Source organism: Mytilus trossulus, chromosome 2, assembly GCF_036588685.1.
Source record: "Mytilus trossulus isolate FHL-02 chromosome 2, PNRI_Mtr1.1.1.hap1, whole genome shotgun sequence".
NCBI classification, from domain to species: Eukaryota; Metazoa; Mollusca; class Bivalvia; order Mytilida; family Mytilidae; genus Mytilus; species Mytilus trossulus.
The window spans coordinates 82003773-82024398 of NC_086374.1; the positions used below are offsets into that span (position 1 = coordinate 82003773).

Genomic DNA, 20626 nt, shown 5'->3' on the forward strand with positions numbered 1-20626 from the left:
CAACCTTCCTTTTGTAAGCCTTGTGTTTAAATTTCTTTGATTTCTATTCACTTATACTAAAGTTATTGTGCAAAAACCAAGATTAATGCTTATTTGAGCCCTTTTTTGGCCCCTAATTCCTAAACAGTTAGAACCAAAACTCCCAAAATCAATCCCAACCTGCCTTTTGTGGTCATAAACCTTGTGTTAAAATTTCATAGATTTCTATTCACTTTTACTTAAGTTAGAGTGCGAAAACTAAAAGTATTCGGACGACGACGACGACGCAGACAACGACGCCACGTGATAGCAATATACGACGAAAATTTTCAAATTTTGCGGTCGTATAAAAAGTATAGTAATACATTTGTAAAGGTTAACCATTAGCAGAAGAATTGCCGGAAAACGATAAATCAATTTTGTCAAATAACCATTACGTCTTGCATCAAAACTCTCTGGACTATGCACCTAGGCAAAGTAACCGTTAAAAACATTAAGCACTTTGTAATTGCAGAGCCTGCTGCATTGGTTTGTATGTGTGGACTTTATTCCCCAACGTCAGGAACGATAACTCGTGGAGTAATGTCATTCGCTATCGTGTTACCTGTACAGCGGCCTAGAATTGTACACAAAAATCAACTTGCTGTTTACAGAATACTTGCATTTCTACACATAATGGTCATGTATATTAAGTTTTCATATCTTATTTTTGTTTTCCATAATTTAGTTACTAGTATTGTAATTATGATGAAGAGCTACAAAACAATTATACACAACCAATTTTTGGCAATTGGAATTTACCCTTGTTTGTCCTTTGAGTGATATCAGTGTTGGAAAAGAGGGGTATAAGCTGAACTTTAACACATTTAATCCTTATTCAAACTATCTCCACAAGTTATTTAGTTGTCTCTTGCAAGAACAAAACTATGAAATAATTCATCAATCTCATTAAAATCCACCTTTGTCATGTGGTACACTCCTCTAATGTAGACCAATTTAATAATGGGACCAAATATATTAAGAATCTACATACACAGTTAGATTCGGCATATCAAAGAACCCCAATTATTCAATTTTTGATGAAATCAAACAAAGTTTAGTTTAGGACCCTTTGGGCCCCTTATTCCCAAACTGTTGGGACCAAAACTCCCAAAATCAATCCCAACCTTCCTATTATGGTCATAAACCTTGTGTTTAAATTTCATATATTTCTATTTACTTATACTAAAGTTGTGGTGCAAAAACCAAGAAAAATGCTTATTTGGGCCCCTAATTCCTAAACTGTTGGGATCTCAACTCCCAAAATCAATCCCAACCTTCCTTTTGTAAGCCTTGTGTTTAAATTTCTTTGATTTCTATTCACTTATACTAAAGTTATTGTGCAAAAACCAAGATTAATGCTTATTTGAGCCCTTTTTTGGCCCCTAATTCCTAAACAGTTAGAACCAAAACTCCCAAAATCAATCCCAACCTGCCTTTTGTGGTCAGAAACCTTGCGTCAAAATTTCATAGATTTTTATTTACTTAAACTTAAGTTATAGTGCTGAACCAAGAAAATGCTTATTTGGGCCCTTTTTGGCCTCTAATTCCTAAACTATTGGGACCAAATCCTACAAAATCAATCTCAACCTTCCTTTTGAGGTCATAAACCTTGTGTTTTAATTTCATATATTTCTATTAACTTAAACTAAAGTTATAGTGCAAAAACCAAAAGTATTCAGACGACGAGGCCAACCTGATACCAATATACGACCAAAAAATTAAAATTTTTGCGGTCGTATAAAAAAAGGTTGCATACAGCAGTTCTTCATTAAATGCAGGCAGTTATACTAGTTGAACTTTTATAAAAACAAGATATAACAAAACAACTGTTTTATTTTCCATAAAAAATAATTTCAAAATTACATAAAGTGTTAAAGCCACCAAACAAATATTTGTTTGGCAATAATATTTATGGATACTACAAAATTTATACCAGCTGAATTTTTTTATCTTACTGACGGGTATGAATACAAAGCCTTGCTTTCCAGCAACAAGAATAAAATGTGAAAATATGAAAAATTGAAGCACTGCATAAATTAAGTTTTCATATAAGAACATATTTTATTTGAGTTTTAATGTTACATGAAAAAATGCTGTTTTTACCTCCAAAGGTCTTTTCTGGTTTTATTGTGTTAAGTCACTATTAAGTGTTGGTCTTATTGACCTATAAACCTAAAAACCTCCTCTTATTCCAACTCAGTGGATGACAATAAAGTCTGTGTTTAATTGCAAGTCTTTGCTCGATTGGTATTTATAGTAGAAAATAATACTCCTATAAAGTCTGTGAAACAAAAAATATTTTCCTCAGATTTTCAAAAAAATCCTCTCATTGATGATTATATGAAGATAAAAAAAAATGCAGAAAGGTACCAAAGGTAGAATCAAAACTTATAGGTTAAAAAGAGGCCAACTAATTATGGATGAAAAAGGGGGGAAAAAACAACACAAAGATCTACAAAACAATAAATTTGTAACATATAACAAAACCATGTTTCTACTCCAGATTCCCTGTTTAGTGAGAAATCAAATGAACTGTATTTGCAGAATATAATGCATTTCATGAACAGCAACTGAGTAATTCCAAAAACATTTCCATGCTGACAGAATCTGACATACATATGTATATTGACAAATGTTTAACTGTACTACAATAATCATGAAAAATATGCAATACAACACTTACAATACTACAGAAAACATAACATAATATAACTCAATAATATAAAGTAAATTGTTTACTTCTTTCTATTTTTTCATTTCCATTTCAGTGTTGACAACCATATTTTTTCATATTTAATAATAATGCATATTTTTTCAATGAGCCCCATTTCAATAAAAGTAACTCAATTATTTTTCACACTTTTTTAGTTGTCTGACATAGTGGCCATTTTAATTCTTGCTTTCCATTATCTTAATACAAGGAGATTTATTTTTAACTCCACAATTTTTGTGGCCATTTTAATTCTTACTTTCCATTATCTTAATACAAGGAGATTTATATTTAACTCCACAAGCCATGAAAATAAACTGCTATTGAAAAAAATTAGATTACAGAATTTGCTAGTAAAAAAGCCTAAATTACGTCACAGATGTTAAATGATTAACAATATCAAGTGATGACAAAATATTCAATTCAATATTCAAAGAAAAATATCATTAAAAATATTTCATTCAGGTTGTATTGCACTACCATCAAGTATAACAAACATTTAATCATTGATCCTTTGTTTCACTGTCAGTATAATATTATTTAAACTGAGATCAATGCAGTCCTATGTTCAGATACTAAACAACATAAATTACGCTAATAATGGCTGATTTTCTGCACGCTAACACTGTGACAGAATCCAACCTTTATGATGAAAAATTCTCTGATCGACAGAATTATATATTTGTTTTTAATGTTTGCTCTGTTACAACTATCACAGATAGATGTAAAATAAAATATTCCTGTTACACACCAGATAAATATCTGGTTCCCACAGGAAGTCAATTCCATCCACATCATTCTGGCTAGGGTTGGCTCACTGTGTTGGTAACTGTTCTACTGGTGTAAAGAACTTATAGTCAGCAGGGAACAAGTCATGTGCTCTGGGATACATCTGTTTATAGGCCTGTCTGATTGTTACTTCTGCTACCCCAGCAATGTCACCAATCTCTGCAATATAAATCAACAATCAATATTGTTGTTTTTTAGTGTAGAATTCCCCAAAAATGTTGTAGAGCTTTTGTCACAATCATGATCGTGCAATGTTGACATTGGGTCATAATCTTGTAGTTCATTGCCTTAATCATTAAATTTGGCAGGCATGTAATCCTAAACAATGTATCATTATTTGGCATTTTTTTTTAAATCTTGCACAGATTTTTAGGTCAACAACAATACCCAATGCAATCATCATGAAAAAAACAGCAACAAAGCATGTAAATGTCGCAGCTTAAATAAAATATGAAATTATCCATGATTGAGTATTTTTACAATTCAGGAAAAAATTGTGTATAAATAAAATCTAATATTCAAGTAAAATTCTAAATATAAAGTTCATTTATGTTGACTATGATAAGAAGCCATACAGTACAATCACACTCAATACCTTTTTGGTTCTTTTTATCAGCTGAGGCCTGAGAAGCCATATAAATAGCTGACGCAGCTACAGAGATGGGACTCCTCCTACAAAACAGATTCAGTTGTGTTTACATTATCAATATTTCAAACAACTGTTAAGTTCAAAGTGACTCAAGTATGTAATAATAACAGATGCTTTGATTTAAAACTTGCTACCCTTTGAATGTTAATCTTTTCATAGATATATATGCCAGTATTTTAGTTCACCTATATTAAATTTTATTTCAGGTATTCTGTGAACAGAGTAATCAAACAACTGGGTAAAATCTAGTAAACTAATAATGCTTTTCAGTCAGAAATTCAGGACTAAAAACTTATCAATGTGGTTGTCACCAAAACACACTAATTGAAATGAAATAACCTGAAACATATTATTGTTTCTAAGCTTCTTGAGAGTTATTTGTATTTCTCAGTACCATAAGGAAGATCAAAAGTTGTCCTAGTTAATTCTATATTGTAAATTAACTAATTATATCTACCCTGCAACAAGATCCATTTCTACAGCTTTCCTAGCTATATGTGTGGCTGCCTTCTGTACTGATGTTGGCAGACCCAAATTGGAACAGAATCTTGACTGAAATTAAAAATAAAATTGCTTGCTTTTAATATTGATACACTATATATATTTTCTGGCTCACCAATTTGCCTAATTCCAAGAATATAGTATGTGATGATTCTAAGCTTCAGTTTTACTGTATATAATATTACTATAAATCCAATGTTTATTTCACATGAATTTGTACTGACAATTCAAAATTTAAATTTAGAGTCCAAAACACAACAATATTTGAAATAGTATTATCTCCCTTTTTCAGTAAAATTGAAAATTGAGCACTGTGGATTCATTTATATTCATGGATATCAATTTTCGTGGATTAAAGAAAATCTACATTTTCATGGATATCTGAATTCGTGGTTTGCTGATTTCTATGTACAAAGCCTATAGAAAATTTGTAATTCGTTGAACATATGAATTCGTGGTTCACCTGTACCCACGAAACCCATGAAAATTGGTATCCAACGAATAATAATGAATCCACAGTACCTGTTTTTGCTTGGCATAGATTTGATTGTATAAAATGTTTACCACTCTACACTTAGTTCTATGAACACAATAGAAATAAGAAAATTGCCTAGGAAGAATTAAACCCACTGACTTGTCACTAGAATAATAGATAAACTTCACAACTCCAAACATAAGACATTTAATAACATCAGTCTGAACTTTTTAATGTTTCATTTTAATATATAAAAATGCTTTTCCGTTACAAATCATGATGTATTGTTTCATGTGTACTTGTCATGCTGCCCATCGATGGCCCTTCATTGGAATAAGAAATATTCTTATTCTTAATCATATAAGCCTTCTTATTACATACAAAAACAAACATTAAGAACTGATCAAATCTTACCATAAAATCTCCTGTAGTAATCAGTTCCACATTTGTCTCCAGATTCTTCAGGATCAGTTTGAACACTCTACCAATCTCTTTCTTAGATATCTTGGACACAGCACAGATTTCTACAAAAAAAATCAAATTATAATTTATCAAATTAAATAAAATTTGTATATATTTAACTAAACATGTAATTCACAACAGCTTTAACCATTCCTTTTGTACTGTGGATCATTTGGCATTTTAAACTTACTTTTGTGGATTTAAGCGTCACTGATGAGTCTTTAGTAGACAAACAGCATGTCTGAAGTATATACTAAATTTAGTCCTGGTATCTATTCATTATTATTTGTTGCATACACATTTTCGTGGACTTCATAGATACAGGCAAACCAGAATGTTCAAATTTTTAAAGATTATCAATTTTCTATAGGCTTGAATGCAGACTTGGGCAAGATGTCGAAATTAGATATCCACAAACATGTACGTTTTTTCTTAATCCACGAAAATTGGTACCCACGAAAATAGGTGAATCCACAGTATATTATTGTACCCTAATGCAACAAAATCAAGTTCATACACTAACTTGAAAATAAAATAAATATAAATCATGGCAATAATAAAATAGAATTAAAAGTATGAATCATATTTATATCATGCTTTATCAGTGTTCAGATTGAAAGCTTACAATATTAACTGTTGCTTATTTTTTTATCAAATTCAACTGGTATCAAAAATAAACTAAAATTAGATAGTTAAAAAAATGACTTCTCTTTTTAGCAAACATGTGCCTTGAATAGTACAAATAGTATGTCCAAATCAAATGCTCTGGTGAAATATTTCTGAAAAAAACCATTATCAAGATAATATGTATAAAAAAGAAGATGTTGTAGTATTGCCAATGAGACAACTATCCACAAAAGACCTAAATGACACAAACATTAACAACTATAGGTAACCGTACGGCCTTCAACAATGAGCAAAGCCCATATCGCATAGTCAGCTATAAAAGGCCCTGATAATGTTCTCCATACTTATTTTGACTGGATGTAAAATTTACTATAAATATACGTTTTGTTTCTATTTACCTTTGAACGTCCTAGGAACACCCTCCTGTCTACAAGCAATGTACATACATGATATTTACCTTTGAACGTCCTAGGAACACCCTCCTGTCTACAAGCAATGTACATACAAGCTGCTGCAATTGCGTCATTACTTCTGCCTTTCAAAGCTTTTCCATCATTAACTTGTTTAAATAAATTATTAGCTCTATCCTACAAAACAAACATTTAAATTTACTTGGCCAAACATGACTGTAAGTTTTACATATTACTTTGCCCCTTTAATCAATTTTGTCAAAGTGAAATCCAAATTTAGCCAGTAGTGTCTTTTTTTCTCTCTACATAACAAGAACCTGTCAACTGCAAAATACTTTTTATGTTTTCAAGATCTAGATACATGTAACTTATCATTTTTTTTTTGGAAAAACATTCTTTTTGCAATATGCTCTTACTTAAAAAGCTTTTAATTGCCATCATCTTTATGTTACTTTAAAGTGGTACCTAACACTATAGGGAGATAACTCTGTAAAGTCAGCTAAATGTTTTAATTACGTTGTGTTGTAAAAGGAATATTAAGCTCTCAATGATCAAAATTGGTGTTTGTCAAACTGCTATATAACCAGTGTAATTTTTCTGACAAAACGGTTGGTTCAAAATTTTTGAAATTTTTATATTTTTGTTTAAAGTGTCAAAGTAAGTACTTTGACAAAATTTAATGAAAAATAAACGAGCCAAATCAATTTTAGTGCAAGTGTTGGGTACCACCTTAAATTCAGAAATTATTGCATGGTTTTATCAATGCAAATTATGTGACTTCATGATTATCGCAATAGTGATAAGTTGCAATCTGATACATATATTATCTCTATACAAACATGTTTGTCCAAAATTGCAATAATAAATGCAAAAAATGCAATAATAAATGCATGCAATAATTTCTTACAGGAAGGATTATACGTTAGTTAACAAATAATGTTAATCTAACCTAAATCTAAACACATAACTCTTAATAGAATGAAATCTGTGTTCTTATACTTACTGCTATCATTTTAGGGAGGTTAAGTCTGTCCCCCATGTTTCCTATTTCTCTGAAGGCATTTATCAAAGCTCTGTCAGCACTACTCATCTAGAAAATACAAATTACGATTTTAAAATAAAAAGCAACTTTGCTGAACATTACAGAAATCATCAAGTTAATTGCAATTCAAGTACAACAATATGTCATTTTCACCAAGGATTAAATATGAAATTAATGTACTTGATGGTGATACAATTTTTCCTTTAACAATAAGACAGTGACATGATCATTAATTTTATACAATAAATTACTTACCGTACGTCTGTTTTTATACATTGGTTTTCCATGTTCGTCATAGGACATACTGGTCGGGTCTACTTGTATCATTGTACTCAAGTCTCCTCCATCTAACAAAGGATTCTGTAAAACAAAATGTGGTAAAATGTTATAATATTTAAACAAACAAGAAATATGCAATTCAAGACATTTTCAGAACTACAATGTACAATATCCGGACAAAAGTTGTTTTCATTTGTTTTAATCCATTCAAAGGAGTAGGTCCGGTAAGGGCTGATATTGGCCTAAAATTTCAGGTTCATCTAACGTAAGATGTTGAACACTTTTGAAACACTTAAGTGTCTATTGCAATTGATTCAATTAGTTTATATGAAAGATTTTAACTAATTTAGTCATTAAAAACCTATATATATGTTATGTACATGTATTATCATCAAATACAACTTATATTTCAATATTATGAATGAACACAAATGCGGCCACTTTCATTTTTACTAAAATGCTAAACTTGTGAAGATTTCAGTAATTTAGCACAACTTAATGATGCTAGTACCCGATATATGTCCATTGCATTGTCAAAAACAGCCCATATTTATATAGCATATTAGCATTCTACTTTCCAATAAATAGATAAAAGACTACATTTTCACAATTTTGTAAAACTGCTATATTTTGGGGCCAAAAAGGGGTCTTACTGAACCTACTCCTTTGTAGATTAAAGAAAGAATACTTTGAACTCATTTTACAACCAAAAATGTTTGTTATTTTTTTTTTTCAATTTTAATTGTTTTATTAACATGATTAATCTTAAGTTTTCAGATTTCATAAGTTAAACATGAACATAATTTTTTAGAATTCACAAATTATTATATATATATGAACGTTATCAACTGTTGTGTTGTCAAGGACATTGTTTAATCGTTGCCTGAAGATTGCCAGAGAGTATGAAAGTGACAGCGATAATATTTCAATGAACTGTTATTATTTTATGTGAAGTGTAGTTTGCAAATTTTATAAAATCATACAAATCACCCGTAACAGTTTCTTTCACTCTGAAAGATTAAGAAAACATGTTCTACTGGATGTATATTGAACCTTCAATGTCTACATATATCTTTATTCTGATAAACCAAAGTACAATGGTACAGAGAGTCTGAGGGTTTACAAATATACTATGTTACTGCCCATTTACATATACTCTCCTCTCCGTTTATACATAAGAAGTACAGGATGTTCAAAAAACAACAATTCATCAATTAATGAATTGGTTTGACACATTTGTATAAGCCCCCAAAATCGAGGTTTATTTCCTACTTGGCTGGGCAATATTCATAAAATCCGGGTTTTTGCCAACCTTGCAACAAACCAATAAAATTGAGAATGGAAATGGGGAATGTGCCAAAGAGACAACGAACCGACCATAGAGCAGACAACAGCAGAAGGTCACTAACAGGTCTTCAATGCAACGAGAAATTCCCGCACCTGGAGGCGTCCTTTAGCTGGCCCCTAAACAAATATATAATAGTTCAGAGATAATGAACGCCATACTAAACTCCAAATTGTACACAAGAAACAAAAAGTTAAAACAATACAAGACTAACAAAGGCCAGAGGCTCCTGACTTGGGACAGGCGCAAACATGCGGCTGGGTTAAACATGTTTGTGAGATCTCAACCCTCCTCCTATACTTCTATCCAATGCAGAAAAGTAAACGAATAACAATACGCACATTAAAATTAAGTTCAAGAGAAGTCTGATGTCAGAAGATTCATACTTCGGACAGTGCAAGAAAATGAGGTCAACTTATGCATATCTCACGGTATTTGATCTACATCACATTCTGTTTAATTTTTAAAGAATCTGACCTCTGCTGCTCCCACACGAGATGGATCCTTGTTTCCCGTACTTTTCTCATTGCTGAAAGTTCTCCATTCTGTACCAACATCTACAACACTGCCAACAAAAAATAAACATACATTTGTACATTTTTGTAATATATCAAACTAATAAGCTAATATTAATTCAGTTTTTGAGACTTTTGAATCTTACAACAAACCAGCTTTCAATTGAACTTATCTCACATTATGTAAATGTAAATGTTTGCATGGTGTAGTACAGATTTACATATGTCATGTCAACACTGACATTGCGATTTCCTACAATGCCATTGACAAGGTTCGTCTAATCTAATTCAACTTGGATGACCAATACCGATGGTTTTCTGGCTTCCTTCATCAATAAAAACCATTATATATTCAAGACTGTACTCAAAGTGAGATTAAACACAAAAATATTTTTATAATCAACTAAGACCCCGTTATAGCTGTGGAATGTCTGATCAAAAATGTGATGGAAAAACAAACAGACTTATAATCAAGAATACCATACTCTTGGAACCCTCAAAGATAGAGTAAAATATTAATGACTACAACAAGGAGTAACTTTACCGATCTCCAACCACAAGTCCACACTCAGGACAGATCATGTCTCCAGCATGATAATCTTCTATTAAGTTAGCGTAAGGATGTTCTGGACAACATATCTGTTTGGCCTTTGGTCTGAAAAATAAAAGATTTTGTAAATTGATACCTGATTTTGCATATAATACCCATTAATGGGAATGGGAACAACCCCCTTAATGAAGGATATCCCTTAAATGAGGGACTGTCCCTCAGACAAGGTGAAATTTTACTGTTGTAGAAAAGAAAAACTTCAGACTTTTTAACTTAAAAGGTTCATTTTATTTGGAAAAACTTTTCTAAAAGAGGGGGCCAATTATTTTTAATTATAAACAAGAGGCTCTCAAGAGCCTGAATCACTCACCTGAATTTTTTTGGTTAAATCTCTCATCAATAATAATTTTGGCTTTTCAATTTATTTAAATGTTCTTTGAATCATCCTATTTTCTTCAAAAGCAAAAAAAATAATTTTCTCCTATGTTCTATTTTAGCCATAGGAGCTATGTTTCTTGACATACACAAGGTAATGAAATATAAAATTCATACTAGATACTCTGAAAATTATTTAGCCTAAGTTTGGCTGAAATTGATAGAGCAGTTTCAAAGGAGAAGATTTTTTAAAGAAAGTCAACATGATGAACAAATTGTGAAAAAAAGTCTTTAAAGGGCAATAACTCCTATTGACAATTTTGGTCAAATTGACTTATTTGTAGATCTTACTTTGCTTAACATTTTTGCTATAAACAGTTTATCTGTATCTGTATTCAGGACTGGTAGACTTTGACCTAATAAATACTTTAACATCTTGTTTTATTTGCTCTAAATGCTGGAGTTTTTGAGATATAAGCCAAAAACTGCATTTTACCCTGTGTTCTATTTTTATCCATGACAGCCATGTTTTTTGACAAAATAAAAAATAAAGCACAAACTTTATTTTATACACCCTACTGATGATTCAGTTGAAGTTTGGTTGAATTTGGTTGAGTAGTTTATGAGGAGAAGATTTTTTAAAGTTAGCAAATATGATGAACAAATTGTGAAAAATTGTCATTAAAGGAAAATAACCCCTTAAGGGAATAATTGACAATTTTGGTCATATTTAACTTATTTGTAGATCTTACTTTGCTGATCATTTTTGCTGTTTAAAGTTTATCTTTATCTATAATAATATTCAAGATAATGACCAAAAACTGCAAAATGTCCTTAAAATTACCAATTAAGTGGCAGCAACCCAACAACGGGTTGTTTGATTCATCTGAAAATTTCAGGGCTGATAGATCTTGACCAAGTGAACATTTTTCCCCATGTCAGATTTGCTCTAAATGCTTTCGTTTTTGAGATATAAGCCAAAAACTGCATTTGACCCCTATGTTCTATTTTTTAAAAGTAACGGCGGCCATGTTTTTTGACGGATCAAAAATTGAAGCACATACTTTGTGCAGGATATACTAAGGAACAATCATGCTAAGTTTCATTCAAATCCATTCAGTAGTTTCAGAGGAGAAGATTTTTTAAACTTAGCAAATATGATGAACAAATTGTGAAAAATTGTTATTAAAGGACAATAACCCCTTAAGGGGTCAATTGACAATTTTGGTCATTTCAACTTATTTGTAGATCTTATTTTGCTGATCATTTTTGCTGTTTACAGTTTATCTTTATCTATAATAATATTCAAGATAATGACCAAAAACTGTAAAATTTCCTTAAAATTACCAATTAAGTGGCAGCAACCCAACAATGGTTTGTTTGATTCATCTGAAAATTTCAGGGCTGATAGATCTTGACCTAATGAACATTTTTACCCCATGTCAGATTTGCTCTAAATGCTTTTGTTTTTGAGATATAAGCCAAAAAATGCATTTGACCCCTATGTTCTATTTTAAGTAACGGCGGCCATGTTTTTTGACGGATCAAAAATCGAAGCACACACTTTGTGCAGAATATACTAAGGAACAATCATGCTAAGTTTCATTCAAATCCATTCAGTAGTTTCAGAGGAGAAGATGTTTGAAAAATTGTTAACGACGACAGACGACGACGGACGCCAAGTGATGAGAAAAGCTCACATGGCCTTTTAGGCCAGGTGAGCTAAAAAGAAGATATATTTCCAGTAATATAAATGTAACAAAATTCTTGGACTTACACATGTTACATGTATTTGAACCATATAATGCCAGATAGATGTAACCCCTAACATCTCCTAAACAAATTTAATAATACTTTTAGATATTTGGATGATATTTTGATTCTCAATAATGACAACTTCAGTATGTATACTAAAGAAATTTATCCTGTTGAACTTACTTTAAATAAAGCTAATACTAACAATGACCACTGCCCTTTCCTTGATCTTGATATCTATATCACTAACGGAAAGTTAAATACTAAAATTTATGATAAGAGATGATTTTTCATTTCCTATTGTTAATTACCCATTTTTAGATGGTGATGTTCGATTCCCTTGTCACCATCTTACAGTGTTTATATATGTCAACTTTTACGATTGGCTTGTGTATGTAACAATGTTTTAGATTTAAACGAGAAAAATTTATGTATTACTGAAAAATTATTACACCAGGGTTTTCGATATCACAAACTAGTCAAAACATTTACTAAGGTATAAGGACATCATTCGTAAATATAGCTCAACATGCAGACTTCTTATACGTATTTCACATCCAATTTTTTATGGAAATATTCTTCATCAAGCACAAAAATGTCAGTATTCACCTCAGAAACAAACAAAACCTTTAAATAGACTTATCAAGAAGGGATATACATTTTTATATATAGTTACAATACTGTTGTCAGGTCATTAGAGATTGCTTATTTTGGCGTTAATATTGATTCACTTATAGGGTCTTTGCATCGTAACTAAACACATTTATTAAAAAACCAGTTGTTGGCATGACAAGGGTTATGTTCTTCTCATATATGTTATGATGGTATGATACTAAACCCCTAATGGGAAGGATTGTGCCTGATATTCATATGATAAAATCATAATCTTTCAATCAGTTTAACTGAAGTCTGGAGCTGGCATGTCAGTTAACTGCTAGTAGTCTGTTGTTATTTATGTATTATTGTCATTTTGTTTATTTTCTTTGGTTACATCTTCTGACTTCAGACTCGGACTTCTCTTGAATTTAATTTTAAGGAGGCTCGCGGGTATAAGATTTTCCGAAAAAAAATAAACTTTAATTTTTCATTACAAATTTTATTTACTACCTTAAGTAGTTGTTACTTTATCACATGATTCAAAAATCATTCCAAAAAATCAATTCGTGTTGGCCCCAGGTGACTTTAAAATGTTGATATCACTGAAAAAGCTCCAAATTATCTCCCTTTGGTTAAAAAATGCCATTTTTTGGCATTAAAATTGAAATATCTTTTTTAACTCATCGGTGACCTATATTTTTTATTGTTGTTTTCAAATAAGCTGTACATAAACTAAATAATTGTAAAATTTAAGCGATTTCTGTAATTTAGTTCTTTTTTTATTTCGATATTACCGATATTTCTCCTATTAGTTCAACAGAAAAAAAGGACATTAACAAAAATGTATGCTTCTTTCGAAGGCAGATAGTGAGCGTAAATGAACGGTGACCCCATTTTTTTATTTCATTTTTCTATTAAGAATAAGATAAAGTTCGTTCATAGAAAAATAAAGGGAAATCCTATATTAAATAAAAACTAGAGGCTCTAAAGAGCCTGTGTCGCTCACCTTGGTCTATGTGCATATTAAACAAAGGGCACAAATGGATTCATGACAAAATTGTATTTTGGTGATGGTGATGTGTTTGAAGTTCCTACTTTACTGAACGATTTTGCTTCTTACAATTATATCTATCATGAACTTTGCCCATTAGTAACAGAGAACTATATTTGGTAAAAATTTACATAAATTTACCAAATTAATGAAAATTGTTAAAAATTGACTATAAAGGGCAATAACTCCTTAAGGGGTCAATTGACCATTTAGGTCATGTTGACTTATTTGTAGATCTTACTTTGCTGAACATTATTGCTGTTTACAGTTTATCGCTATCTATAATAGTATTCAAGATAACCAAAAACGGCAAAATTTCTTTAAAAATTACCAATTGGAGGGCAGCAACCCAACAACCAGTTGTCCAATTCATCTGAAAATTTCAGGGCAGATAGTTCTTGACCTGATAAACATTTTTATTCCATGTCAGATTTTCTCAAAATGCTTTGGTTTTTGAGTTATAAGCCAAAAACTGCATTTTACCCCTATGTTCTATTTTTAGCGGTGGCGGCCATCTTGGTTGGTTGACCAGGTCACGCCACACATTTTTTAAACTAGATACCCCAAAGATGATTGTGGCCAAGTTTGGATTAATTTGGCCCAGTAGTTTCAGAGGAGAAGATTTTTGTAAAAGATTAATTTAATTTACGAAAAATGGTTAAAAATTGACTATAAAGGGCAATAACTCCTAAAAGGGTCAACTGACCATTTTGGTCATGTTGACTTATTTGTAGATCTTACTTTGCTGAACATTATTGCTGTTACAGTTTATCTCTATCTATAATAATATTCAAGATAATAACCAAAAACAGCAAAATTTCCTCAAAATTACCAATTCAGGGGCAGCAACCCAACAACCGATTGACCGATTCATCTGAAAATTTCAGGGCAGATAGATCTTGACCTGATAAACATTTTTACCCCATGTCAGATTTCCTCAAAATGCTTTGGTTTTTGAGTTATAAGCCAAAAACTGCATTTTACCCCTTTGTTCTATTTTTAGCCGTGGCGGCCATCTTGGTTGGTTGACCAGGTCACGCCACACATTTTTTAAACTAGATACCCCAAAGATGATTGTGGCCAAGTTTGGATTAATTTGGCCAAGTAGTTTCAGAGGAGAAGATTTTTGTAAAAGATTACTTTAATTAACGAAAAATGGTTAAAAATTGACTATAAAGGGCAATAACTCCTAAACGGGTCAACTGACCATTTTGGTCATGTTGACTTATTTGTAGATCTTACTTTGCTGAACATTATTGCTGTTTACAGTTTATCTCTAACTATAATAATATTCAAGATAATAACCAAAAACAGCAAAATTTCTTCAAAATTACCAATTCAGGGGCAGCAACCCAACAACCGATTGACCGATTCATCTGAAAATTTCAGGGCAGATAGATCTTGACCTGATAAACATTTTTACCCCATTTCAGATTTGCTCTAAATGCTTTGGTTTTTGAGTTATAAGCCAAAAACTGCATTTTACCCCTATGTTCTATTTTTAGCCGTGGCGGCCATCTTGGTTGGTTGACCGGGTCACGCCACACATTTTTTAAACTAGATACCCCAATGATGATTGTGGCCAAGTTTGGTTTGATTTGGCCCAGTAGTTTCAGAGGAGAAGATTTTTGTAAAAGTTAACGACGACGGACGACGACGGACGACGACAGACGACGACAGACGACGGACGACGGACGCAAAGTGATGGGAAAAGCTCACTTGGCCCTTTGGGCCAGGTGAGCTAAAAATGATTTAGACCCGCGAGTCCCCTTAAATGTGCGTATTGTTATGCATTTACTTTTCTACATTGGCTAGAGGTATAGGGGGAGGGTTGAGATCTCATTAACATGTTTAACCCTGCCACATTTTTGCGCCTGTCCCAAGTCAGGAGCCTCTGGCCTTTGTTAGTCTTGTATTTTTTTAATTTTAATTTCTTGTGTACAATTAGGAAATGAGTAAGGCGTTCATTATCACTGAACTAGTATATATTTATTAGGGGCCAGCTGAAGGACGCCTCCAGGTGCGGGAATTTCTCGCTACATTGAAGACCTGTTGGTGACCTTCTGCTGTTATTATTGTTTTTTATACATGTATGGTCGGGTTGTTGTCTCTTTGACACATTCCCCATTTCCATTCTCAATTTTATAGTTCTTTGGGAATAGTTTCTTCAAATAAAATTATTAATATAATAAATATGTGCTCATTTGCATACATTTGAACCTCCCAATGGGAGTACAATAATCCCGTTTTCAGGGGTCTCCTCCCATCCTCCTGTTTAGGAGAAAAAACTCCTGTGTATGAAATATTTCATGAATGAAAATTTTCAGCCGCCATATTTGATAATTTCTTACTACATGTACTGTACAGGTGTAATTGACACCTGTGTTAAATTTTACCTGTAAATCAAAGAAGATATATAATTATATGGCTTCACTTGACAGCTTGCAGGGACTGAACTTAACTGTTCTGGGCTTCTCAGATATTTTTTTCAGGGGCCCACTAATGTGTATAGTTGCCGTCAGCTGAAATTCGTAGCGGTTATCGGTAAAAATTACTATCAATCGCGTTCACTCGAGATATAAATGTAGATTTTCACATTCCATTCATAAATCATCATAAGAAAAACCAGTACTGCATACCTTCCAACTGTTACTATTTGCGGGGGATTTCCCCATAGAGGCTAATGAATTGAGGCTTATAAAAGTATGAAGAAGCCAAAAAAAAACAATACACAGTATTTGAAGGCCCCCTTGAAGGTTTTTTATAAGTCACATAATGGCAGCCATCTTGCACCCAAAACCCCCATGGTCATTTTGAAAACTTGGCAGGTATGGTACTGACCTACTTTTTAACTTATGTGATCGCACTGTAATAATCCTGACCATCACATTTTCCAGAATGTTTTCCATAGTAATTCCACCATCTTCGGTTCTATGAGGATTCTTTGTTTACCATGTTTACATGTCACCTTTTGGAGTTTGACAGAATGGAATGTGAAAAACTATATCTCGAGTGAATACGATTGATAGTTAAGATTATTTTTACGTATAACCGCTAGGAATTTCAGCTGACAGCGACTATAGTCTTCAATGTGCTTATGATCGCCGCATGATGTAGATGTAGAAAGACTTTAAGAGTGCCTCAGAGTGGTTTTAAATTTAACAACAAAAAAATTATCATTTGAAATGTACCCCTCATAAAAGTCTTTACATTGAGGGGTTACCCCTCATTTGAAGGGGTTTTCACAGACTGTTTCTGAGGATTTTTCCCAAACAACTCAATAAAAAAAAACTTGAAAGCAATGAAAGGGGATTAAAGTAGGATGATTTACTCAGATTTAGACCCAGAGTACGCGAAATATTTTTCCCTTTGGTGATCCTTAAAGAAAATCTGCTGTTCCTCACTATTAATCTATTGAAAAATACTAAAATTGTGTCAGTCCTATGGCTATAGCCTATGCAAAATTTTGGTGGTGAAATCCTGAGGACTGACACTTTTCGCGAACTCTGTAGACCTCCCTCGTAGGTAACAGGCCTATAGGGGGATATTTCAATTTTTCTAAAAGTCTCTATATAATCTAAAATTGTTGGGTTTTTATTGACGTATACTATATGTTTCTTACCCTCTGCTTGTTGATGCCATGATTCGAAATGACGATTCGGCGATTTCTGATTTCTGACGATAAAATTAATTTATATATAACGGAAACCTTCCCGGATTCCGGGTTTCACTAATACCCTGACACTAATGCCCTGACATATGCCACGACCAATACACATTGACTTTCGCAATGTCTTTCCAATACCTATTTTTATTCGATGTGATCTACATTACATCTTTGATATATTTCCACATGCTGATAAAAAAAACAGGAATGCAAATTAAATCGATTAAAATTAAATAGTTTTGTTTTAATTTCAAAGGATTGCTTTCAAATTTAGAACCAGAGACGTCTTATTGGATCATTAATTTCTTTTAGATTGGTACTAGAATGAATTATGGCAAGCCGTTTTGTTATTTATTCTTACTTCAAGATATCTCATAAACTTTCTAAGATATCTTAAATAGTTTATAAGATATCTAATATAGTTTATGAGATATCTTGTATAATTTATAAGATATCTTATATAGTTTATAAGATATCTTATATAGTTTATATATAGTTTGATCTTTTGTACCTATCTTTGTCTCATACTATTGCACCATCTCTAATGGTTGATCTTTTGTACCTATCTTTGTCTCATACTATTGCACCATCTCTAATGGTTGATCTTTTGTACCTATCTTTGTCTCATACTATTGCACCATCTCTAATGGTTGATCTTTTGTACCTATCTTTGTCTCATACTATTGCACCATCTCTAATGGTTGATCTTTTGTACATATCTTTGTCTCATACTATTGCACCATCTCTAATGGTTGATCTTTTGTACCTATCTTTGTCTCATACTATTGCACCATACCTAATGGTTGATCTTTTGTACCTATCTTTGTCTCATACTATTGCATCATACCTAATGGTTGATCTTTTGTACATATCTTTGTCTCATACTATTGCACCATCTCTAATGGTTGATCTTTTGTACATATCTTTGTCTCATACTATTGCACCATACCTAATGGTTGATCTTTTGTACATATCTTTGTCTCATACTATTGCACCATACCTAATGGTTGATCTTTTGTACATATCTTTGTCTCATACTATTGCACCATACCTAATGGTTGATCTTTTGTACCTATCTTTGTCTCATACTATTGCATCATACCTAATGGTTGATCTTTTGTACATATCTTTGTCTCATACTATTGCACCATCTCTAATGGTTGATCTTTTGTACCTATCTTTGTCTCATACTATTGCACCATCTCTAATGGTTGATCTTTTGTACCTATCTTTGTCTCATACTATTGCACCATACCTAATGGTTGATCTTTTGTACCTATCTTTGTCTCATACTATTGCACCATACCTAATGGTTGATCTTTTGTACCTATCTTTGTCTCATACTATTGCACCATACCTAATGGTTGATCTTTTGTACCTATCTTTGTCTCATACTATTGCACCATACCTAATGGTTGATCTTTTGTACCTATCTTTGTCTCATACTATTGCACCATACCTAATGGTTGATCTTTTGTACCTATCTTTGTCTCATACTATTGCACCATACCTAATGGTTGATCTTTTGTACCTATCTTTGTCTTATACTATTGCACCATACCTAATGGTTGATCTTTTGTACCTATCTTTGTCTCATACTATTGCATCATACCTAATGGTTGATCTTTTGTACCTATCTTTGTCTCATACTATTGCACCATACCTAATGGTTGATCTTTTGTACCTATCTTTGTCTTATACTATTGCACCATACCTAATGGTTGATCTTTTGCACCTATCTTTGTCTCATACTATTGCACCATACCTAATGGTTGATCTTTTGTACCTATCTTTGTCTCATACTATTGCACCATCTCTAATGGTTGATCTTTTGTACCTATCTTTGTCTCATACTATTGCACCATACCTAATGGTTGATCATGGATCAGTAGCAAAATAGTGTTGTTCAAGTTCTTACATTCCTGATGGAATTGCTTTTAAGCTTTTTAAGATATTAAGAGTGTGTCTTTTTCGCTCTATTCGATATATAAATGTTATTGAAAATGTCAGCCAAAAGAGCCATCACATAGATAAAAAAAAATGGTTAAACAAATGATTGCTATTGTCATTTACAGAACAATGAAGAATGAAGTGTACATAGAATTCGCGTGTTCTAGCCTTCCTGCAAACATGACTGCCGCATTGACTTATCAATATATATTTAACAGCAATAGCGCTGTTGGTGTCACTAGTGGATGACCCTTCCGTTTTACCCCCGATATTTGGTTTGGTTCCTTATATAAAATGAGACATTTACTATATAGAACAAATAACGAGTAAACGGAATGTTTAGTGGCATAGTTTTTATATACTGTGGATTCATTATTATTCGTTGGATACCAATTTTCGTGAATTTCGTGGGTTTAAGTGAACCACAAAATTAAGTATTCAACGAAAGACGTATCTTATATTGAATAGTACGCAGAGCTCGGTAAAACCACAAGTTAGATATCCACGAACATGCAATTTTACTGAATCAACGAAAATTGGTACCCACGAAAATAAATGAATAAACAGTATTCGGCATTTCATTTTTTTCGTGGTATGACTGCTAATTGTTTTTCTATAATATACGATGTTTGGTCCCCTATTAGTATATGATCTCCCCTTTTTCAGATCAAGTGTTTTGTTTCTTGTTTGTCTTTAAAAGGGGCACTAGCTGTCAAATTCATGTTCACCGATTCTAATCAAATTCTCATATTTGATTTATAACCATGTAAAACATTTATCCAAACTATAAAAAGTCTAAATAAAACAATAAACAAGGCACATGCATGAAAATACGTCGCTTTATTTAGTGTGTTTA

General features: G+C 32.2%; 1 protein-coding gene across 1 annotated transcript; it reads right to left on the bottom strand.

The window, feature by feature from the left end:
* Positions 1 to 1836: 1836 nt before the first annotated feature.
* LOC134708130 (transcription initiation factor IIB-like) lies at positions 1837 to 17885 on the bottom strand. The gene is made up of 10 exons (XM_063568437.1): positions 17776 to 17885; positions 10370 to 10480; positions 9788 to 9875; positions 7942 to 8046; positions 7648 to 7734; positions 6692 to 6821; positions 5560 to 5669; positions 4627 to 4721; positions 4116 to 4192; positions 1837 to 3679 (listed from the first exon to the last, which is right to left on the bottom strand). The coding sequence occupies exons 1-10, from the start codon at positions 17793 to 17795 to the stop codon at positions 3546 to 3548; spliced, it is 957 nt and encodes a 318-aa protein (XP_063424507.1). The 5' UTR covers positions 17796 to 17885; the 3' UTR covers positions 1837 to 3545.
* Positions 17886 to 20626: the final 2741 nt, after the last annotated feature.